The sequence below is a fragment of the Adiantum capillus-veneris genome, chromosome 20, assembly GCF_014529385.1.
Source record: "Adiantum capillus-veneris isolate H3 chromosome 20, ASM1452938v2, whole genome shotgun sequence".
NCBI lineage: Eukaryota > Viridiplantae > Streptophyta > Polypodiopsida > Polypodiales > Pteridaceae > Adiantum > Adiantum capillus-veneris.
The window spans coordinates 123,313,557-123,338,269 of record NC_140950.1 but is presented as its reverse complement, the minus strand read 5'-3'; the positions used below and the strand labels follow the sequence as shown (position 1 = coordinate 123,338,269).

Below are 24,713 nucleotides of genomic sequence, written 5' to 3'. Positions count from 1 at the left end.
GAAATAGACAATCCATTTCAACAATCCCATGTCTAATACTTCTACACAAAATAATCATCTAATAAGAAACAAAGAATCTACCAACAACTTCTATATTTTACAACAAACTTATACATGTACAAATGCTACACCTTGTCTTCAACACAAATTCGTGATATTCTTTGCTATTGCTTCTCAATAACTGTGCACTATACATATCATAACTCATTCCGGCAATCTCCATCTTTATGCTTTCTCCTCCAAAGCGTGGCAACCAAGGCATACTAGTTTCTTCTGGATGCCTCTCTCGCTTCCTGTGAGGCTAAGTCGTACTTTCTTTCCTATTAAAGGAAGCAAAAATTAAAGGATTTTTTTTCTTTTTTTTTGTGTTGAAGATAACAAATCAGTACTGCCTGCAGGGATCGAAATTCCCGTCACGTGGGGGCGCTCTGAAACTTTGGAGAGTATCGGGCAGGACAGTAATGATGGGGGGTAACGGCAACCAGGAGAAGGTGGCATCGGGAGGGGTGGTAATGGGTGCAGCAGGGCGATCACCCACAACCATTCGGCTGCCAGAAGCGGAAGGGCTTGTGGCAGTCCGGGGGCAGGTGATGACTGATGAACAAATGGAGACCCTACGGCGCCAGATCTCTGTTTATGCTACTATCTGCCAGCAGCTTGTAGAGATGCACAAGGCCACCATGGCTCAGCAGCATGCCCTCTCAGGTACCAAATTTGTTTGTTAGCTGAAAACAAACAGTGCCTGCTTGCATATTCTGGTCGCAGGACTTGTGGTTTCACGATAATTGTATCTTGCTCTTTAGATAAATCTGTACATCACAGTCTTGTTGTGAGTTTAGGTTGTACTCAACAGAGAGCATGTTGTTTTACTCTCTCCTTAGTGTGCGACTACCCTTACATGGGGGCACTTAATTCTTGTAAATCAGAAGGACCTTTTAGATGCTTGCATTAGGAACTTTCTTGAACATTCTTTCTATTTCTATGTAGTTTCTTTATTGCTTTAGTTTGATGAAATTGTAGTTGTTTTTAAATCTGCATATACGAATTGACAGATTAGGTTTGTGAATCCACAAGTAGAAGGGAATGTTTTATTTAGACCATCCTAGAAAAGATATTCATATGTGACGAGACCATTGTGCTATGCTAGGCCACTAGAACAAATACACATTACATTGGATAGGTGATTAGAGCATCAAGAAGGGGTTGCCAATAGTCACACGTCCGACAAACCACCCGACGGTAGCCACCATCCGGCATCACCCCCTAGTTGGGGCAGCATCTGAGGACATAGGTGTGCACGTGTAAAGACCAAGCGTCCCATACCACCCTCTCGCATGTCTAGCCACATGGGCTGACCAATTGGAGGTAGTCCTTTACAAATGAGGTCTTCACCTCCTTTTGTAAGCGGTTGGCCACATTGGCTGGGTCCATACTTTGTCCATTGGATGTTATGTGTAGTGGAAGTGACTTATGGTGATTACTCAAGATGAGTGCTCAGTGCGTACTCAAGGTTCCTTTTACTTCATGAGAGAGATGTGCAATAGACTAGAGAGAGGAGAGAATGATACCGTGAGTGAAGATTCTGTGAGTGATAGAGAGAGAAGCAGATGGGGTCCCAAAACCCCCCTCCAAGGACTTCCCCTCTCTATCGCTAAAGAGGTATTTGCTTTAGATTGCACAAATGCTGATACAATGGTCCTAGATGAGATGCTTATGGGATCTTGCGGTGAATGCTTGGATCTGCGAGGCGTAAGGCTGAAAATGCAAAACGCTAGGGAATCTGCTTGTATCTATAACTTGATGAGGCTATGGTCTGATTTGCTAATGATGATATCGAGGTTGCTGATGACGATGGTGGGAAGGGCTGTAATTTGAAATGCTAGCTGATGTGATGGCCTTGGGCTTAATCTAGAAACATTGGCTGGATCTACTGTTGAAGGGCTTGGCACTGCTAACGCTAGGGCTGATCTGGTCTTGTGGGCTGATGATGCCAAAAACGCCAGAGATGCTAATTGTACTGCTCGGGAAAATGCCAGGGCATGGTGTTGTTGGTGCTTGTTGTGAGGTGCAGCGGATTTAAAATGGTGACAAGATCTAGACTTCACACTTCCACAAACCTTTAAGTCTTTCCTTGCTTGATGTGTGCTACTTAGCACGAATGTTGGTTCCTTTTAGAGAGAGAGAGAGAGAGAGAGAGAGAGAGAGAGAGAGAGAGAGAGAGTCCCGACCAACCCTCTCAAGGCTCCCCCCACACCGTTGCCGATGTGGTATTTGCTTTTGATTGCGTAAATGGAGTATACATACATGCAATACCTCAATGCAAACTCTATTCACTCGAATGGGGAATGTCGCCGTAGTACTCTTCAAAATGAAGCACCTTCGAGGCTTATTTGATGCACCTTTGAATCCGTCTCGATGAGGGGTTATTGATGGCCACCAAGGGATAGATCTGGGGTTGATTTGCGCTCTTGATGTGAGAGGAAACAAGGGCTGAGAGCTGGCTACAAAAATGCAACCGATCTGTTTCGTAAAGCAAGGTTTAAAACGCAAATGATGATGGAGCTGATGATGAATAACAATGGGAACACTCGATGCAGTGAGGGAATGACCGAGAAGAGGCTCAATGGGCTATGGAGGTACTAGGCTGCAGGAGAGAGGCTAGCATCAACAGATCCAGGATAACTCCGGCGAGGAAACATGCTAAAAACTGAAAACGCTGAGCTGAATGGCTGATTTGGCACGCTCACTCTCGCGAGGTTGAGCCAAAAATGCTAGGCGCTGCAATTGCAAAATGCTGAGGCTGATCTGAAAAAATGTTGACCGATGGTGCTTGCGCTGGCTCATCTGATGCAGAACACTGGCTCACGGGTTTCCTTAATAGTGGATTTTTAGGTGCCAAGTCTGGAAATAGTGTCTGGTCGAGAAAATGTGCAAATGTGCGCACACGAGAGTATTCCGGTGATAACTCATTGTTCTGTGACCATTTGATGAACGGACTTGACTCACGTTCCTCTAACCTAGATCTATATGTTGGTCATGTCAAATGTCCATGGAAGTGTAATAACATCTGTCAAAACGCTTGTACAAACCATTTATGCAAGAGGTTTTCAAAATTGGAAAACTTAATCTAATGGACCGGTCGAGACATGCATGTCACGTGCACATCTAACCCTATGTGCATGTGGACAAGCTACTTCAGGTCTAGGGTTCAGGTCAGCTTAGGAAGTGTTATGGCACCTTTGTGAGCCTGTGCGCAGGCAGTGCATGTCCAGGCACTTAGAGTAGTTGCATATCCTCTGGTTGCACACAGCATGATAATCAGCATGACAATCAATACCCATCATGAGCATTTTACAGTGCACAGAACCCATTTTCCCAATTTATCCATTTTTCACTTATTATGAATAAGTGACCTTTCTTGGAAAACTGGGTAGGGCAATTTTGCTAAGCTACCATAAATGAAACCTAGCACTTTTCGGCAGAAGAGGCAGCAGAAGTTCCAACAACTTGTAGTGCACCTTCTCAGCAAGACTGACAGGAGACCTAGCGTTTTCAGCCAACAGATTCAACATAGCGTTTTTAGGTTGCAGATCAGCCTTGGCGTTTTTGCAACAGACCACCTAGCGTTAGCAGATTGCAGATCAGCATAGCGTTTTCTACAGCAGATCAGGACCAACGTTTTTGCCACAGATTCCTTGGCGTTTTCCAGATTGCAGACCTTGCGAGCCTTTTGCAGTTTTCCGGCGTCAGATCAGCCATTGCATCAGTGTTTTCAGTTTTCAGCACTTAGACACAGCAAATCCGTCCCTAGCCTCGCAGATCTTACCTACCCGCAGCAGATCCTCCCCGTACCGTCAGATCAGCCAGTGTTTTCAGTTTCAGCCCGCTATCCGCAGATTTTAGCGTCTGCGTTTTCAACGCATAGTCATCGCGTCGTCGCCATCGCCGTCCTCGCCGACACAGTGTCAGAATTCAGCAGTTAGTAGATTTGCAGATTCAGCCCGTCCTCGTCATCGTCATCATTGTCGTCGACATTGTCGGCAAGTCCATTACATCTAGACCATTGTACCAGATTTGTGCAATCAACAGCATAGACCTCTCTCGCCATAGAGAGGGAGGCACAGTTCGGAGTGAGTGAGCAGCGGAAAGAGTGTGAGCCACGCACGCCGAAACCGCTGGAGGGAGAGAGAGAGAGAGAAAACACAAGTGCTCTGCAAATGATGCTCTCAATACACAATCTGAATGACTACAAGACCCTAAGCATTCCATTTATAGAATCTTAGGTTGAGGTAGTGAAACCGGCCAGTAGGGCAGTAGGCTTTGGCTTTCACCTGAAATTCTTTACTCTAGACACATACAAAGAACTTTGGAAAGGTAACTTGCGGCGGGGATTAACACTTAAAACACACACATCTCGAAAGCTAGAATGCTCCGAGCAGACATCGACAACCTGTAGGCCCCAAAACTGGCGCCCCTTTTGGTATTTCTTTATACTTTAAGAGGGTAAATTACAAGAAGAGTCCTGGGAATTCTTTACCTGTATCCAGCTAGATACCACCTGTTTTGGCTATTTCGACAGCGCGAAACAAATTCCCCTGCTAGAACTCACTTCCATTGACATAAACCTGATTTCTGTCCCAAAACAGTAAATTCAGCACGCTTTATTTAATGGTTTTTGCCCTGTTTTCAGCCCTAAACAGTCCCTGAACTGTTCTCTACCAGTGGGGTATTGTTCCCAATGGTTCTGGCATCCGTATGGCTGAAAAACAGTCCAAATTCAGCGCGTAACCAGCGCCGAAAACGCACTTGTACGGTGAGGCAGCAAAAACGCATAAGACCTCATAGCTGTACATGAGTCAAATGAAGAGCCCTCTTGTGGGGCATTACATTACTGCTGTAGGGAAGAGGGAGAGCAGTGTGAGGTGTTCAGGACATGACTTCTTGCACCACACTGTACATGAGAGGGAAAGCTTGCAGTCAATAGCTCTTAACCTATGACATACTTCAAATGAGCTCGCTCCCAGCTTAAATTCAGTGCTACTTCTTGTGCATGAGGAAAGTGCACCAAAATGTGCCACTTGGGCACGTTTACAAGCAATTTCCCGTTTTGGGGTTGCCGCTTAAAAATCTCTCGACGGTTGCCCAGCTGACTTTGCAGCAGAGTTCTAAAATGTTCCCCTTGTCATTCCGGAGGTAATGACGCGAACAGATTTCATGGCCCAAAATAGCAGTTTCCTAATTTTTAGGAGATGCTTCCGTTGGGCTCCCACTGGTCTTTTGACCATCTATCCCCATTGGGACCGCATCCAAAAATGCAATGTGGCCCAACTGTCGGGTACTTTCCTTTGGTGACCCCCCCTTGACTTTATGCCTTTATTGAGTTCACTTCCTAGTATCCACCAACTTGCTAAGTGCGGAGGGGGAACCTACGTGATCTTGACCTGAGCCTAGACATCCTCTTACTATACGACGACCAACTTCCCGTTGCAGGTGAAACTACTGCTCACATTGGCCATACAATGTTCGACCATTTGCAACTTCAAAAAGAGGGTCTCAAAAATAAAACAAAAATTATTGGAAAGAAACCAACAACTAAGGTTAGCAGTTGCCACGTTCTCATGACATAGTTAACAGTTGCCACGTCCTCGTGACAAGTAGGGCAAAAATGTGTAACTGGTGTAAAAAAACATAAAAGCTCAAAAAATGGCTAAAAATGTGTGCACCCACCCAAGCTCAGAGAATGACCGGCCGGACACGTGCTAAAAGTTTCTGCCCATGCAATCTACATGATGTGCGATGGGTGGCCAACCCAGGACAATCACTAGTCGTACAAAATGGCGAAGCAACGGTGGTGTAACTTTAACACCCCTTCTAAGCTCCGGATGCTGAGACAACACAGAGGAATCGAAGGTGAGAAGCCAAAGTCGGCTGAGGTACAGCCTTCGTGAAGATGTCTGCTGCATTGTCCGCTGTAGGAACATACTCCAAATGAAGATCTCCAACCAAAACCCGCTCCCGAACACAGTGGTGCTGCACCTCAATTTGCTTACTCTGAGCGTGAAAGACAGGGTCCTTGGCAATAGCAATGCAACTCTGATTGTCGCACAACACACAAGTAGTAGGAGTCTAAGGAAAACACAACTCTCCCAGTAATCTCCATAGCCATATGGCCTCACAAGTAGCATAACAAGCTGCTCTGTACTCCGCCTTTGTGTGGAAGATAGCGCAACGGTGGGTTGCCGCTTACTGCTCCATAAAATGGGTCTCGAATCGAGTGTGAAAATTACTCTTGTAGTAGAGCGCCGAGTATCTGGATTTCCTACCCAATCTGAATCGCACCAACCAAGTAAGGTGCAACCCTTGGAGCGACCATAGAACACACCATGGTCCAAGGTGCCGTTGATGTACCGCAAAGAATGCTGGGCACATTGCGAATATCCTTGACGAGGTTGGGTGTTGAAGGAACTGAGGACACGAACTGTGTAACAGATGTCTGGTCGGGAATCAGTCAGCCATACGAGGCAGCCAACAACATTCCTATACTGCTCCAGGTCAATCCGTGGGGAAGGATCGTGAAGCGATACGTTCTCTCTACGCTCAAGAGGAGTGCCAATCAGTCTGCAGCCTGTCATCTGGAATCTCTCCAGGATAGCATTCGCATACTTCCGCTGAGAAAAGAAGATGCCGTCTGGTGTTTGAAAAATCTGGAATCCAAGAAAAGAGTGAAGAAGCTGAAGATCAATCATCTCGAAATGCGTCTCCATAGCTTTCATGATCAACTTGATCTTGTTGGTCCAAGAGCATGTGAAAATGAGATCGTCCACATAGACAATCATGACCGCAACCAAAGAACCATCAGAGACAACGTAACAGTTGGAATCTGATGAGGTACGCCGTAACCCCAGCTTCACGAGAAAGTGGTCAAGGGTGAGGTACCATTGTCGTCCAGCCTGCTTCAGACCATACAGTGCTTTCTACAACTGATAGACCCAATCCTCCTTGCCTGGTATAAGCAACCGAGGAGGTTGCTCCACATAAACTTCTTTATCCAAATCTCCATTCAGAAACGCACTTTTGACATCCATCTGGAAGATAGACCAACCAAAGTTGGATGTGAGAGCAAACACTTTGCGTATGGTAGTCATGCAAGCCGTGGGAGCAAAGGTCTCGTCAAAGTCCACGCCTGGTCGCTGTGTGAAACCCCGAGCAACAAGTCTCGCCTTGTGTTTGTCGAGGGAACCATTGGCCTTGTACTTTGTCTTGAAAATCCATTTCGTAGAAACCACCTTCCGCTTGTTGGGGCCTGGGAATCAAAGTCCAGGTTTTATTCCGCTCAATAGCATCCATCTCTGTCTGCATGGCACGCTCTAGCAGTCATGTTGGAGTGCGTCCTCCACCGAGGAAGGCTCAACTGGTGAAGCCTGAATCTGAGACATGAGGGCAAAGTTTACAAACTCTGCGCCATCATAAACTTGCATGTCCTTGAGGCGTGCAGATTGTCGAGGCTGTCCAGGGTTTGGCGCGAGTCTCCTAACTTCGTGACGCCAAAGGAAGAAACCGTAGAGTAAAGCCAACCAAGAACTAACTTCTCCTTGCGAGGCGGGACCGCCTCCACCGGAGGAGAACCATCATCCACATCAGAATCGAAATCTGACATGGCATGATTGGGTGAAGTATTTGGCTGCGGTGTAGAGGGAACAGGAACATGGATAGGATCAGGTGTAGGAGGTGGACGAGGAGAAGGTAGGGAAGGTATAGGCTTGGATGCTGCCCCCTCTGCAAGTGCGCTGAAGAGCTCCATGAAAGTCACATCACGGCAAATTGTGGTGGTCTTGTGTCAGGATCATAAAGCCGGTATTTGTCAGACTCTCGTGAATAGCCAAGGAAGATGAGCTTCTTCGCCTTGAAGTCTACCTTTGTCGCTTTTCCTTTGGCACATAGACAAAGGCTGGACACCCAAAAAACTCGAAAGTGTGAGACCGAGGGCTTGCGTCCGTAGTAAGCCTGATAAGGAGTCATGTGTAACAAACTGCTGATGTGTCGAAATCCTAATTCTGTTGAAACCCTAACCCTAAAATAAAAAACCCTAATTCTACCCAAAATCCTAATTTTGTTGAAACCCTTATCCTAAACTCAAAAACCCTAATTTTGCCCGAAACCCTAACCCTATAACCCTGATTTGCTGACGTGGTTGGCTGACACATGGCCTGTTGTACGGACACCTGCGCGATTTACGAAAAGCTGGCAGCTTTTGGCATTGCTTTTTGGACCAGGAGCTTTTGAGTTTTGAAGTCTTTTCACTGTAATTGCTTTTTAGGCCAAGGGCCTTTAAATATGAGGTTAGGGCTCATTCTCTGGTATGCTTCGTGGAGAAGGTGCAGAGTCTGGAGTACCGGCTTGTACTGTGTTGATGCAATATAAAGAAATACGAAAGGGGCGCCAAGGTTTGGGGCCAATACTCTTTGGAGTGGAATTCCGCCACTCCGTGTCGCGTGTCGTCTCTCTCTATTTCAGCTCAGTTGCTATTTGAAGTGCTTAAAGTTGTTCAGACTGTTCTTTTCTATTGGCATGTGGTGCCCGTCTTGTGATAGTGGTATCAGAGCATCACGCGTGTGCTTTTCTGAAAGCATACCGGTCTTACAAAAGAGCAGACAGAGCTATTGGAATTTATTTGAGGTATCTTAGTGTCATGTGACACATCCCAACCCTATGTGTCCGTGGACAAGCTACACCACAGCAGGGTTCAATTAGTCCGATCAAGTTAGATTAGCAGTGATCTCGCACTTTTGTGAGTCTATTCGTAGACCGTGCATGCCCAGTCACTTAGCATAGATGCATATCCTCCGGTTGCACGCAACATGATCATCGGAATTCCCATCAGAATCCATTAGCATCAGTTAGGGGAATTTTCCAGTGCATTTAGCCTATTTTCCTATTTATTGGGATTTTCACTTATTATTTTTAAGTGACTTTCCTACAAAAGTAGGTAGGGCAATTTTGCTAAGTTTCTATATAAGCAAACCCAAGTTAGCACTAAATGGCAGAAGAGGCACAGGAGCACCTTGCTCAACAGGCAACTTCTCAGCAAGACCAACCCCCGCGACTACTCTGGCGTTTTCTCCACAGAAGACCTAGCGTTTTTGCATCAGATCAGCCTTGGCGATTTGTGCACAGCAGATCAGCCCCGGCGTCATCACGACACAGCAGATCAGCCTAGCGTTTTTGCATTTGCAGAACCCCGGCAACAGAAGGACCAATTTCAGCTCCTGGCGTTTTTGGATTTCAGCAGCAAATTAAGAATGATATCATTCACCTAAAGTGTAGTAGATTCACCCCGTAAAGACCATCAATTTTCAGCCCTAAGAAACCTCATTTTTCAGCCAAGAAAACGCAGCCAAAACAGTCATTTTCAGCCACCGAAACAGTCCCGAAATTCAGCGATTAGAAGATCTCAGATTTCAGCCATCGTCGTCGTCGTCATCGTCATCGTCATCGTCATCGTCATCGTCATCGTCGTCACCGTCGTCGTCATCGGCATAGACCTAGTTGCATAGTCCATTGCATACGCATTGTACACCGTTGTGCAATCAAAGAATAGACCACTCTCGCCGACGAGAGTGGGGCCTTCGGAGGAGGGTTTTACGACCTCTCGGGTGTCGTATCTCTTCTCTCTCCTTCTCTCAGTCTCATTCAGTTGCACGCACAATCCACTCACTTTGTTCGTGACCACAGCACTCTACAAGACGGAAAGCTCTCTCTTTCCCTAAAGAACTAAAAGGAACCTTGAGCAATAAAGATCACTAATCTTGAGAAAATACAACATTCATTCCACTGCACCTAACATTGGTATCAAAGCTTTGGAAGTGTTCTGCATTACTCAAGGAAAGAACCACAAGAATATTTTTTGCTTGTTGTGATCGCACGAACCCAAGTTTACTTGGACGTGGCGATTCCTAATCGTGTTTGTTGAAGAGTGACAGGAATCCCAAGAAAGAAGGGCTTATCTAGCCTCCCCTTGTGTCTCTTTTCACTCATTGAGAGCGGACCGTGCACTTAGCGTCCGGCCAATCGACGTGAGGTGGAAAAAAGCAACCTTGGTGTGAGCGCAAGGCCGCCAAGGGGTGCGCCCGCAGAAAAGGGTAGAACTTGGGTGAAGAGAAGATCCACCTCAAGAACCCTAGATTCTCACGAATCAAGGACCTCAAGAACCTCAAGAACCCCAAGAACCCAAGTTCCTCGTGAACTTAAGAACCCAAGACCCCCAAGAACCCACAAGAACCCACGACTTCAGAATGGTCATCACTCGAAGCGGAATGGATACTTCGCTTGGAGGGGATGAGCATGAGAGAGGCGAAGAAGAATTTTCCAGACCAGGAGGTTTTTCCGACCCTCCCCCTTCACCATCTACGACAAAGATTGCACTAACTCCTATGGACCTATTAGCCACTCCCACCCTTACTTCATCGCGTATCGGGCGCGCTCCCGTCTTCACCGCTCATGTCTTACAAGACATAAGCCAATTAAGATCACTTGCAAGAGAAGGATCCATATTTGTTTCAAGTCACTGTTTTTTTGAGAAGCAGTGCCATGCAAATGTTGATGTCTAAAGCTACCAAGCAGCATACTCCAAGTACTTGGCAAGCTTTCAAGATTTTTTTTTTTTTTTTGCCCGAAGTTACATGGTTTCTGACATCTTCCTTTGGAGTGCAACTTTTGGCAGAGTGGGGTATCCTGAAATGCTTGCCATGGAAACCCTAGCAGATTATATCTTGAAATTTCTCGACATCTCTCAGTAGATGTCTCTTCACGAGTAGATGACTTGGAGGTTTAGTGTGATTGCTATCTTGGGACTACCATCGCCGCCAAAGCAACACTGTTTGTCCAAGAGTTGACGCACAATGCTGTGCTTGGCTACGACCTCATGGAAGGAACCTAACCCTAATTTTTGGTGCAGGTTTCAAGATGGAAAGTAGTCAACTTTTTAAGCTTGACTGATGTCGAGATTGCTTTTTAAGTTTGAGTTCTGTTTGATCTTGTTTGGAATTTGTTTGAAATGGATGGTATTTGTTTTGAACCTGTTTTGGTGCCGATTTGAATTGTTTGACTTTGGTTTGATACTGGTTTCAATGATTGGTGATTTTACTCCCGGGTGGAGAAGTGAGAAATATTGTTTTGTTATTGTTTGAACCTCGGAATGACGCAGGCCGATGCCTGGGGAGCGTTTCGTTGTATGTTTGAAAACCTTCGAACGACCCAGGCCGATGCCTGGGGAGCGTTTGGTTGTATGCTTGTAAAATAATTGTTGTTGTTACTCCTGTCCTGGACCTGGATGGTTATACGGGAGGAGTATTAAGAAGTCTGAGTAGTGGTTACTCTCAGCACCTCCAAACGACGTAGGCTGAGGTCTGGGGGGCGTTTGGTTGTAAAAGGCCTTCATATCTCCCGGCCCGGACCTTTTTAGGTTATGCGGGAGGAGTGATGAGGGAGCCGTTGAATATCTCCCGGCCCGGACCTGGTTAGGTTATGCGAGAGGAGTGTTCATCGGCGGCTTTATGTTTCTATGTCTTGTAACATGCATATGTGAGCATTTGTGTTGCATTGTGATGTGCCAACCAATGAATATTCCTAATTGGATGAGATTGCCTGGGTATGTAATTTTAGTGCATCAAGACACCCGTGGAAGATCAGTACGGTGTGGGTGTGATGGCTAATTTTACTACGCTGGAATATCAAGAGTTCCGATATGGACGAAAGGAGAAGGTAACTCCTTGATCAAAACAGCCGAAAGGAGAAGCTAACTCCTTGATCAAAATAGCCAAGAAGGAGAAGCTAACTCCTTGATCAAAAGAGCAGAAAGGAGAAGCTAACTCCTTAATAAAAAAGAGCAAACTGATTGTTCCTTGGAATGACCCTCGAAAATTTTGGAGCTAACTTGAGTTGTTTTGCAGATATGCTGTAATCGCGGACGATTACTCTCTCTCAAGAAGGGGAGATCTAAGAAACTGTTGATGTTTCGAAACCCTAATTTTGCCCGAAACCCTAATTTTGTTGAAACCCTAACCCTAAAATTAGAAACCTTTATTCTACCCGAAACCTTAACCCTAAAATAAAAAACCCTAACCCTATCCCTAACCCTAATTTGTTGACGTGGCGGGCTGACACATGGCCTGCTGTACGGACACCAACACGATTTACGAAAAGCTCGTAGCTTTTGGCATTGTTTTTTGGACCAGGAGCTTTCGAGTTTTGAAGGCTTTTCACTGTAATTGCTTATGAGGCCAAGGGCCTTTAAATATGAGGTTAGGGCTCGTTCTCTGACATGCTTCCTGGAGAAGGTGCAGAGTCTGGAGTACTGGCTTGTACTGTGTTGATTCAATATAAAGAAATACCGAAAGGGGCGCCAAGGTTTGGGGCCAATGCTCTCTGGGGTGGAATCCTGCCACTCCGTGTCGCGTGTCGTCTATGTCTATTTCAGTTCAGTTGTTATTTGAAGTGCTTAAAGTTGTTCAGTCTGTTCTTTTCTATTGGCACGTGGTGCCCGTCTTGTGAAATCATGTCTTGCAAAGCATAGGTAGGAGAGCGGATGTTGTCACGTGCACATCTAACCCTATGTGTACGTGGACAAGCTACTTCATGACATGGGTTCATTTCAGTTAGCTTAGGAAGTGATCTGTCACAAAGTGATGATGTGGCGGACAATAGAAACCCTAATTTCCGGAAATTGCGGAGGCTTAAAAAAAATAAAAAAATTAAATATATTTTTTAATTTAATGATGAGCGACGCGAATCTTGCTTTTTACTTTACGCAAGAGAAAGGAAGAGAATGCTTTTTTTTTAATAAAAAAAAGAGTAGAGCTTTTGAGCTCTTATGCTTTTAACTGGAAAGCTTTTGGGGCTTTGCTTTTGGACATCCCTTGTACTTTTAAATACGTGGAGAGGGCTTCACTTCTCAGAGCATCTGGACGCAGAGTCTGAGAGTGAAACCCTAGCCATACTCTTGTACTTTGATTTGATTAATATAAAAAGAAATACTGAAAGGGGCGCCAGTGTTTGGGGCCAATATCTCTAGGCACGAAACTCCGTCGGGCTAGTGCAAATTTGGTGATCTGTGAATTGTTTTGAAGTGGTTATTTGGTGCTGTCGCGGTTGATTCTTGACTTGGAGTGTCCAAGTGCGTTACAGTGGTATCAGAGCATGGCCAATTTCTCTTCTATGGGAAATCCAATCCCCAAATTTTTTTTCCGCGGAACCTATGGCTTCAGGCAATGATGAGTCGACTCCCTCTGCATCTGGAGACGCGGATAGGGATCACAACGAAGATTCCGGCACGGAGTATGGCCCGCCTAGGCCTACTCAGGCGGAGCAGCAAGAGATGGAGCGTCGTCAATTGATTGGCGATGCAACAAAGATGATGCTCAATTTTGCCTAGGACCTGAAGATGGCAAAATATATGAACCAGACCTCTTTGGAAGAGGTACAGACGGAGTGGCGGAGAACCACAACACCACTTCCGAAACCCGCTCTCAAGAAACCTTCTGTCTCTAAGAAATATACGGAGAAGGAATTGGAGAACGTGGTTGATGCACAGATTGCTCAACTTTTCGACATGCAAAAGCAAGACAAAAAGCACGGCAAAAAGCAGAAGAAAGGCACTGACTTTCCGGGATATTTGGGTCGTCGATCGACATTCGACAAGGCAAAGAAACTGAAGAAGCGCGTGAAGTTTGAAGGCCTACCCAGCTCTTCTTCTTCTTCTGACAGTTCTTCTAGCTCTTCAGACTCGAGCGAAGAAGACAGGAAAAGCAAAAAGCGAAGCAAGAAACAACGCTTCGGAAAGGGCAAGAAAAAGGCAAGGAAGTCTAAGTCTCGCCCAGTGAGTGACACTTCTACAGAGGACTTGTCTACGGACAGTTCAGACTCTGACAACGGAAACTTTTATGCGAACAAGAAGAATTTTTACAAAGCCAACCAGTATGACTTTCTCGAAGATAAAAGCAAGAAAGTCCGAGAGTCTAAGGACGGTGGCCAAGCACTTAAGTTTGATACTTTTCGGGATACTCCGATGCTTCGAAGGCTTTGTCTTATATACAAAAGTTTGACATCGCTTTCGCGGGAGGACGCTATTCAGAGCACTCCAAGATTCGGAGAGCTGCCTCTTATTTTAAGGGGAATGCTCGCACTTGGTGGTCCACGCTTCTATTAAGCAAGACTGTGCCAGTTACATGGCTGAAATTCAAGAGGCTTTTTATTTCTTCTTGGTTGACTCAAGAGTTTGAGCGAGATATACGAGCTGCTTGGAACCATCTCCGGATGACCAAGAGCGATACAATGAATTCTTACTATGAAGGATTCTGGAGCTCTTTTCTACCCGCCTCTTGATTCAAGAAGATCTCGTTCAGAGAACAGATTGAGCGGTTTACCTTGGGTCTACCTACAGAGATTCGAGATCACTGTTTGGAACAGAAGTAAGCTTCTATTCAGGAGTTGATGAGTCATGCGAAGCGGGGCTTTGCAATTCACTCTGGCAGTCTGACCTACCCCACAGATGAGGTGACGACACAACGAACGGGATAGACTTCTGGGAATGAAAGTAGAAAAAGAAAGAGCAACCCAGAGAAAAGGGATGCACGACCCAGGCTTACTCCTCAGGAGCGGACTCGCTTCATCAGGGAGGGGAAGTGCTTTGGATGCGGGGAAATTGGACATATCTCCGCCAAGTGCCCTAAAAAGGCACAGAAAGAACATAATGATAAAGACGACGACAGGCCTGAGAGTTCGAGAGCAGCTGAGGAACGTGGCAGAAAAGGCAGATAGAAAAACAGAACTGGTCCCACATGGCGTGGAACCTGCACCGAATCTAATGAATGAAAGTACAAACTTTGCCGCTTTTGGGGCAAAGTGAAGGATCGGGAAGCTCTTTTGAAGGAGCCAAGGCCAACTTCTTTTCACTTGGAATTGGCGGCTCGATTTGGAAATTTTGCCGACAGACTGACGCCACAGGCGGAGGTAGTTCGACTGGCACCCGGATGGGATGTTGCCATTACACCGAGCATTGGCAAACTTCGTTTGCAATGACAGGGGTGTTCAAGGCACGGGAGTGAAGTTCTACTCAGGATCCCTTGGTACCACAAGAACTACGCTGTGGTTGACTATCGGGCCAAGAAAGCGACTTTGATAAATGAAGGGCTTAGAGATTGTACTTGATGAACTTCAGTTTCTTACTCATTCTTTTAGGAGAGAACTGAAGGATGGATAAAGGTTGAATATGTTTTGACCTGATCAAAAGAACGCCAAGATTTTTCTCCACACTCATGCCGATTGCTTTTCAGAGGGCGTGAAGATCAAACCATTGATCTGATACCTGGAAGCACGCCACCGAATCGGCCACCTTACTGTGTGAGCCGAGTATAGAATGAAAAGATTATGAACCCAGTGAAAGACCTCTTGGAAAAGAGTCTTGTCCAGCCTAGTACTTCACCGTATTGCTCTCCAGTGTTGTTGGTTTTGAAGAAAGACGGATCTTGGAGAATGTGCATCGATTATAGCACTCTCAACGAAATCACCATCAAGAACAGATTTTCGATTCCTTGGATCGATGATATACTCGACAGGTTACAGGGATCCTCGTGCTTTAGTAGGATTGACTTGAAGAGTGGATATCATCAGATGAGGATAGCGCCAAGAGATGTCTACAAGACAGCTTTTCGGACGACTTTTGGGTTATTTGAGTTTTTGGTGATGCCTTTTGGCTTAACCAATGCTCCTGCGAGATTTAACCGGATGATGGACATGATTTTTCGAGAGTACAGGCTATTTGTTGGCACTTTCTTTGACGACATCATTGTTTTCTCCAAGAATGAGGCAGAACACAGAGATCATCTGCTTCAAGTCTTGCAGGCATTACGAGATCACACGTTAGTGATTAATGCAAAGAAAAGTGAATTTTTCCTACCAGAGATACACTTTTTGGGACACATTGTGTCAGCAGCAGGAGTGCAAATGGACCCGGCCAAGATAGAGACTATCCGTGATTGGCCCGATTTGAGGAATGTCCATGAAGTTAGAAGCTTCTTGGGACTGTGTTCGTACTACAGGCGGTTCATATGAAAGTTTGCAAAGGTTGGTTCCCCTTTGCATATCTTGACATAGAAAGGAGCACCTTTCTTGTGGGGATCCACAGAGGTGACTGCCTTTCAGACCTTGAAAGAGAAATGTCACGTGACACATCCCAACCCTATGTGTCCGTGGACAAGCTACACCACAGCAGGGTTCAGTCAGTTCAGTCAATTCTAGATTAGCAGTGATCTGGCACTTTTGTGAGTCTATTCGTAGACCGTGCATGCCCAGTCACTTAGCATAGATGCATATCCTCCGGTTGCACACAGCATGATCATCGGAATTCCCATCAGAATCTATTAGCATCAGTTAGGGTAATTTTCCAATGCATTTAGCCTATTTTCCTATTTATTGGGATTTTCACTTATTATTTTTAAGTGACTTCCCAACAAAAGTAGGTAGGGTAATTTTGCTAAGTGTCTATATAAGCAAACCCAAGTTAGCACTAAATGGCAGAAGAGGCAGCAGGAGCACCTTGCTCAAGAGGCAACTTCTCAGCAAGACCAACCCCCACGACTACAGCAAGACCAACCCCCACGACTACTCTGGCGTTTTCTCCGCAGAAGACCTAGCGTTTTTGCATCAGATCAGCCTTGGCGATTTGTGCACAACAGATCAGCCCCGGCGTCATCACGACACAACAGATCAGCCTAGAGTTTTTGCATTTGCAGAACCCCGGCGACAGAAGGACCAATTTCAGCCGTGGCGTTTTTGGATTTCAGCACCAAATTAAGACCGGCATTATTCACCTAAAGTGTAGCAGATTCAGCCCGTAAAGACCATCAGTTTTCAGCCCTAAGAAACCTCATTTTTCAGCCAAGAAAACGCAGCCAAAACAGTCATTTTCAGCCACTGAAAGTCCCGAAATTCAGCGATTAGAAGACCTCAGATTTCAGCCATCGTCGTCGTCGTCGTCACCGTTGTCGTCATCTGCATAGACCAAGTTGCATAGTCCATTGCATACGCATTGTACACTTTTGTGCAATCAAAGAATAGACCACTCTCGCCGACGAGAGTGGGGCCTTCGGAGGAGGGTTTTACAACCTCTTGGGTGTTGTATCTCTTCTCTCTCCTTCTCTCAGTCTCATTCACTTGCACGCACAATATCCACTCACTTTGTTCGTGACCACAACACTCTATAGACGGAAAGCTCTCTCTTTCCCTAAGAACTAAAAGGAACCTTGAGCAATAAAGATCACTAATCTTGAGAAAATACAACATTCATTCCACTGCACCTAACATTGGTATCAGAGCTTTGGAAGTGTTCTGCATTACTCAAGGAAAGAACCACAAGAACCACAAGAATTTTTTTTGCTTGTTGCGATCGTACGAACCCAAGTTTACTTGGGCGTGGCGATTCCTAATCGTGTTTTGTTGAAGAGTGATAGGAATCCCAAGAAAGAAGGGCTTGTCCAGCCTCCCCTTGAGTCTCTTTTCACTCATTGAGAGCGGACCGTGCACTTAGCGGTCGGCCAATCGACGGGAGGTGGGAAAAAACAACCTTGGTTTGAGCGCAAGGCCGCCAAGGGGTGCGCCCGCAGAAAAGGGTAGAACTCGGGTGAAGAGAAGATCCTTCTCCAACGCGATTTGCAAGCGAAAGAAAACCTCAAGAACCCAAGACCCTCAAGACTCAAGAACCTCAAGAACCCTAGATTCTCACGAGTCAAGGACCTCAAGAACCTCAAGACCCTCAAGACCCTCAAGAACCAAGTTTCTCGCGAGCAACAGGAGCTTCCCGCTCAACAGGCAACTTCTCAGCAGTACCCCCCAACACCCCCAGCGTTTATGGTCTCCATCCTTGCCGGGCAGCCCCCATCATCAACATCGCCATCGACTCATCTCCTTGGTGTTTCTCCCCTACAGCAACCCATCGCTCCCAAGATCCCCAAGTACCCAAGTTCCTCGTGAACTTAAGATCCCAAGACCCGCAAGAACCCAAGTTTCTCGTGAACTTAAGAACCCACAAGAACCCACGATTCCAAAATAGTCATCACTCGAAGCGGAATGGATACTTCGCTTGGAGGTGATGAGCATGAGAGAGGCGAAGAAGAATTTTCCCGACCCTTCCCCATCTACGACAAAGATTGCACGAACTCCTATGGAGGAGTTAGACCAAGAAAGAGAAGCAGAAAGAAAGGATTACGAAGAACGAAGGGCAGCCATAGATCGTGAATACAAAGAAGGGATGGCAGCCATAGCGCGTGAGAGCGAGGAAGCACGCTTGGAAGCCAAAGCAAGAGAAGCAGAATTTGATCGCGAGAATAAAGAAATGCAAGCCAAGTTTGATCGCGAGAACAAAGCAATAAAGCAAGAGATGTAGCGACTCTTTTCTCGAATGCAGGCACAGATACAACAAGATCGGGAAAAGGAGACTCTCTCAGTCTGTTCTTCTCCAAAGCATGACACACAGGATTTGCATGATTGTGTGAAGCATGATGATGATTTGATTGACAATGACTTGCATGATGTTTTGATTGACAATGATAAGCACAATGATTTGCATGATGAGAAGCATGATGAATTGGATGCCAATGATAAGCATGATGATTTGGATGCCAATGATAAGCATGATGATTTGAATGATAAAGACAAGCATGATGATTTGCATGATCAAGATGTGATTTCTCATAAGCATGATGAGTTGCATGAAGATGATGTGATTGTTCACAAGGATGATGTGTTAGTTGATGCTTTATCTAGCGAAGCTAACCTCGTTGTAGATTCGATCAATCACCAAGAATCGATCTTGGCTTTCGAGTCGAGGTCCACAGATCCCCCACAAGAAGATTCGATAGATCCCGAAGAACTGATCTTGGCTCTCGAGCCTTGGTCCAAAGAACCCTCACAGGAAGTATTATGTGTTCGCATGATTGATACGCACGCATTGTTCGAGTGTTTCATTCGTGAAGGTTTTCTGTATTTTAGTCAGCATCGTTATGTGATCCCTTTTTCTAGGCATGACATATTGTATGTTGAGCACGTTTCTCTCATGGATGAGCACGAATGTATGCGGATTGTGCATGAAAAGCTGAAAAGTTTGTATGTAAGGAAGTCACATTCCATGTCGCTTCCTTGGCATGACACAGTTTCCGAAAGAGCACATGATAGTATGAGCACCAAGCATGGGCATTTCCATTGTGATTTGCCACAGTTGATTGATTTCGATCAAACAGAAAAGATTCAATCGCATTGTTTGCATGTGTTTGATGAACGGGTTGTCACTCCGTCTCTATGTTCATCTACATTGCAAACATAGTCTTTAGAGAAGACAAGATTTTTTTCCTTCACTTTACATGGAATGGGTATGTTCATGGTTTTGTGTTGGAGATGGTTTCAGGAATTTTCAACCATGGAGATTCTTGAAGACGAAAGAAGCAGGATACTTGACGAAGTTGAAGCATCGAAGGAGCCACAAAAGACTTTGAGTCGCTTTCGGCGCGGCCCAAAGAAGCAAGCATTGTAGACCTTTATGAAGTTCAAGTACCGCTCGACCCACACAGCAGAGTGGGCCGGCGAAGAGTCTCTTCCAGGATTCCGGATGCTGTTGGCGATCTCCCTCGACGCCATACAGTTCGGTACCAGTACCTCATTTTGAAAAGGAGGGGATGCCACGTGACACATCCCAACCCTATGTGTCCGTGGACAAGCTACACCACAGCAGGGTTCAGTCAGTTCAGTCAAGTTTAGATTAGCAGTGATCTGGCACTTTTGTGAGTCTATTCGTAGACCGTGCATGCCCAGTCACTTAGCATAGATGCATATCCTCCGGTTGCACACAACATGATCATCGGAATTTCCATCAGAATCTATTAGCATCAGTTAGTGGAATTTTCCAATGCATTTAGACTATTTTCCTATTTATTGGGATTTTCTCTTATTATTTTTAAGTGACTTCCCAACAAAAGTAGGTAGGGCAATTTTGCTAAGTTTCTATAAGCACTAAATGGCAGAAGAGGCAGCAGGAGCACCTTGCTCAACAAGCAACTTCTCAGCAAGACCAACCCCCACGATTACTCTGGCGTTTTCTCCACAGAAGACCTAGCGTTTTTGCATCAGATCAGCCTTGGCAATTTGTGCACAGCAGATCAGCCCCGGTGTCATCACGACACAACAGATCAGCCTAACGTTTTTGCATTTGCAGAACCCCGGCGACAGAAGGACCAATTTCAGCCGTGGCGTTTTTGGATTTCAGCACCCAATTAAGACCGGCATTATTCACCTAAAGTGTAGCAGATTCAGCCCGTAAAGACCATCAGTTTTCAGCCCTAAGAAACCTCATTTTTCAGCCAAGAAAACGCAGCCAAAACAGTCATTTTCAGCCACCGAAAGTCCCGAAATTCAGCGATTAGAAGACCTCAGATTTCAGCCATCGTCGTCGTCGTCGTCATCGTCATCGTCGACGTTGTCACCGTCATCGTCATCGGCATAGACCAAGTTGCATAGTCCATTGCACACGCATTGTACACCTTTGTGCAATCAAAGAATAGACCACTCTCGCCGACGAGAGTGGGGCCTTCGGAGGAGGGTTTTACAACCTCTCGGGTGTCGTATCTCTTCTCCTTCTCTCAGTCTCATTCACTTGCACGCACAATCCACTCACTTTGTTCGTGACCACAACACTCTATAGACGGAAAGCTCTCTCTTTCCCTAAAGAACTAAAAGGAACCTTGAGCAATAAAGATCACTAATCTTGAGAAAATACAACATTCATTCCGCTGCACCTAACAAGAAATTGACTACAGGACCTGTTTTGACTTTGCCGGACTTGCAGAAGTCATTTGAAGTATATTGTGATGCTTGTGGTCGTAGTCTGGGTGTGGTCTTGATGCAAGAAGGCCATGTCATAGCTTATGAGAGCCGTTTGTTCTCTAGGCCGGAGATGACAGCACAGATTGATGAGAAAGAGCTTTTGGCGGTTATCCATGCTCTTACTCAGTGGCGGCATTACCTACTCGGAGCGGATTTTACTGTCTTTACAGACCATCATTAGAGAGTACCTCTCAGGACATTCAGCACTAGAGAGAGAGAGAGAGAGAGAGAGAGAGAGAGAGAGAGAGAGAGAGAGAGAGAGAGAGTACCTCTCAGCGCTGCTGAGTTTTTCTCTTTGAGCGGGCAATTTCAGCGTGGAAGCTTTGGTATGTGCTGGCTCCAATGTGGCGCTGGTGGCTTGTGCTGGGCACGCATACCCACGGGCCTGGATATTTCTCTCCACGCGTCAAAACATCTGGCCAACGCTGCCATCGAAGAAAACCCACGCTGATGGTTTATTTTTTTTAACGCTGGCTTTATTAGCTCTTCAAGGACTTTTTACTAAGTGGCCAAAGGCCCTTGACTTATTTTAAAAAAGGGGGGCTGGTGTCACAAGACGGGAGCGTACACGAGCACTTAGAAAATCTGAAAATTATAATTCTTTGAAAACATGAGAGAAGGGAGAAGATCGACACAGTATTGGGGACCAGAAGATGGGCTGGTCCCCCCCCCCGTAAAGACTATGCTTTTATTTAGGGAGAATTCTTATACAAGCATGAGAACCCGAGGAAACCCCTCCGTTCTGTAATCTTAGACCCGAAGGTCGTGCTTTCCCGTAAAGGGGCTTGGGCACAAGGCCGTTCCTTCCCGTAAGGGACTTAGGCGCGAAGCCGTGCTTTCCAGTAAGGGACTTAGGCGTGAAGCCGTACTTTCCCATAAGGGACTTAGACGTGAAGCCGTACTTTCCCGTAAGGGACTTAGGCGTGAAGCCGTACTTCCCGTAAAGGGCCTTCCCGTAAGACGGGAGATTCCTGCAAAACAAACCACACAAACACGCGACAACAATTCGTATGACGAATGCACAATAGATACCTGCCACTCTTGCGCGGGAAAAGCGACTCCCGTGCTTCGTAGTCTCGCGATCTCTTGCGGCAGAGTCTTCTCTTGCTGATGTTGGTACCTACCGTGAGTGAGGGCATGTGGTGCTTTTATAGCTCCCTGGCCACGGCACGAATAACTGCTCGCGTAGAGATCGTGGACGTTTTTTTTTTTGTGGGCGCTGTTCTACCCGAAATAGGGATAGAGAATTCGTTGGCTGGTTTTGTTGCTTTATCTTCTAAGTGGCTGCTTTATTTTATTAATAAAGAGGCCGGTCACTTAAAAGTGACCGGTCACTTTATAAAATAAAGTGTGAATCTGTTCAAACTTTAAAAACTCACTCCGTTAGTGAAAACAATGCTACACGGACACATTCCAGGCGTCCCCGGGTGTAGGACACGACACAGATGCAATGCACTCCTCGCGGGAAAACATCTGTCCTCCCGCGACTCTTCCTGCTTTTCGTAAAAAGCTTCATTGAACCCATCTTTATTCTTGTGCTTGCGTTCTTAGGCGTACTTTCTTACTCAGTTCGGATTTCCTCCTTAGCCTACGGGATCCCCCTTTACTGATGCACCCGTCACCCATCATGTGACGCATCAAAGGCACTCGTAACCCGGCCCTTTCCACCGAACTTACGGAAACTCCTTCGCGATGTTTACCGTCACCCATCAAATGACACATCAGAGTTGTCCGTTCCTGATGGCATTTCCCGTAGCTACAATCTTTTAACAGTTCTTAGTGTACACATTAAAATATCCTAATTTCATAAAAAGAAATTAATCATTAAAAATAAGAAATAGTCCAATTAGCAACAGCTGGACACTTTACATTTTTTTTAAAAAGAGAGTATGAAACCTGCTGATTATTAAAAGTCACTTACAGAGACTTTAAAGTTTGCAGAGAAACTCATTTTTGGGGCTCCCTACTTCTCTCTACTGCTCCCCTCTCTCACCCGCTCGTGCTCCCGCGCTCCCGCCATTACCTGCTCACCACTTCAACTTTTCGCGACCGAAAAGTCCAGAAAAGGCTCGATTTCGCGTGAATTTTCTAGTTTTTCGCCATGGATTCCTCCAGCTCAGGTGTGCAGTGTGACGACGCGTCAGGTAACATTCAAATTCCATTCACGCAGGCTCTCTACACATGGATTACAAGCACTTTCCAGAGCTTCGACCAGCGTGTTGCTGCTCTGAAAAACGCGAATGTTCAGACGAACCTTCGCTTGGCCTCTCTCGAAGGGGTCGTATAGGGGCTTAGTTCCCGACTTTCTACTCTCGAAAATATGGCTCAGTCGACGACTGCTCATATTTCCGAGGGCGAAACCCATCTCCAGCATTTGCGGACGCAGATTGCTGCTTTTGGGCGTTCGTCGGGTGGTCCGACTGTCACAATTCCGTACAAAACTACAAATTTCTCAGGTGAAGAGGAGTGTACGGAATTGGCTGTAAATAACTGGCTGTACCAGTGGACCACATACTTTGATCTCCATGGGGAGCATGATGAACGGAGGATTCAGACGTTTCCTCTCTATCTGCGCAGTAAGGCGCTTACCTGGTGGCGTGATATGAAAGAAAAGCCTACGACGTGGGTTGATTTCTGCGTGAAATTCAAGAAGGATTTCGCTAAAATGGACCCTTTGAAAGCTTACACCAAATAGGAGTCTTTCGATGAAAACTCCGTCTTTTGATAAGTATACGACAGCTTTCAAAGAGGCACTCACCTTCTGCAAGGTGGATTCCACACACGCCGTGCACATGTACTTGCTTGGGTTACATGAAGATTACCGGTGGGCCTTAATCAAGGACAAAGCCCCGATTGATGTCGAGGATGCAGTGGCCAAGGCCACGACGTTCCATTTGATAAATGGAGCAAATTATGAGAATAAAAGAACTGCAGACCATCAATCCGGTGAGGGTGCTTCGAGGAAGCGACCCCGATTCCAGCGTAAGTCCAAATCACCACCGAGATCTTCTCAGGAAAAGAAGGAAGCCAAAAACGCTTTAGTTACTGATGCAGTGAAGAAGGGCGCTTGCTTTGGATGTGGCTAGACGGGTCACAAATCAAGGATTGCCCTAAGAAGAAGAAGACGCAAAAACGGCAAGGCCGTCCTTCGGTTCAGATTCACGAGATCTTAGGTAACTCTGATGTTGTTCAAGTTGAAATCCATCATTTAGCGCACAGTTCATGCACAAATTGTACTTTTAGCACCAAAGTGTTTGGTAAGTACGATCTTCTCCGTTTCCCCAGGAAGATCAATGGTCACGACGTGACCGTACTCCTTGATAATGGAAGCTCACACAATTTTGTGGATGCAAAATTGGTGCAGAAACTGAACTTGCGGACGCAGGACAGTGACCATGAGTATCGCGTGAAGATGGCTCGTGGCGTGGATACGGATGTATGGAATCGGATGGTTCCAGAGTTGTCGCTCGAGCTGGCTGATTACAAAGAGAACTTGGACTTCCACATCATGCGCCTGGACAGAGCAGATGTTATTTTAGGAATTCCATAGTTTTATGATAAACAAGACTCATTGTATATAGGCTATGTACATTACTCTCTTGTTTTTGTTAAGCAAAACATTCCTTATGTATCTGTGTCGCTTTGTAATCAGAAGTCTGTAAATAATGGTTTTGCAATACCAGTTGTTACTGCTTTGGAAATGTATAAAGAAATAGTCTTCTGATGTTGACTTTTATCAATGTGTACGATCTGCTTGGTTTGATTCATTAGTGCTTGGTACTTCTGTC

At 45.7% G+C, this 24,713-nt stretch overlaps 1 protein-coding gene and 1 pseudogene across 1 annotated transcript in view; both read left to right on the top strand.

Annotated features, from left to right (window-relative positions):
- Positions 1 to 339: 339 nt before the first annotated feature.
- The window catches only part of LOC147433197 (WUSCHEL-related homeobox 14-like), a 77,344-nt gene continuing 52,970 nt past the window's right edge, over positions 340 to 24,713 (top strand). The window contains exon 1 of the mRNA XM_086492846.1: positions 340 to 705. Coding sequence (XP_086348972.1) covers positions 462 to 705 — 244 coding nt within the window. The 5' untranslated portion in view covers positions 340 to 461. The remainder of the gene's footprint in view (positions 706 to 24,713) is intronic.
- Positions 10,136 to 21,376, top strand: LOC147433199 (uncharacterized; annotated as a pseudogene).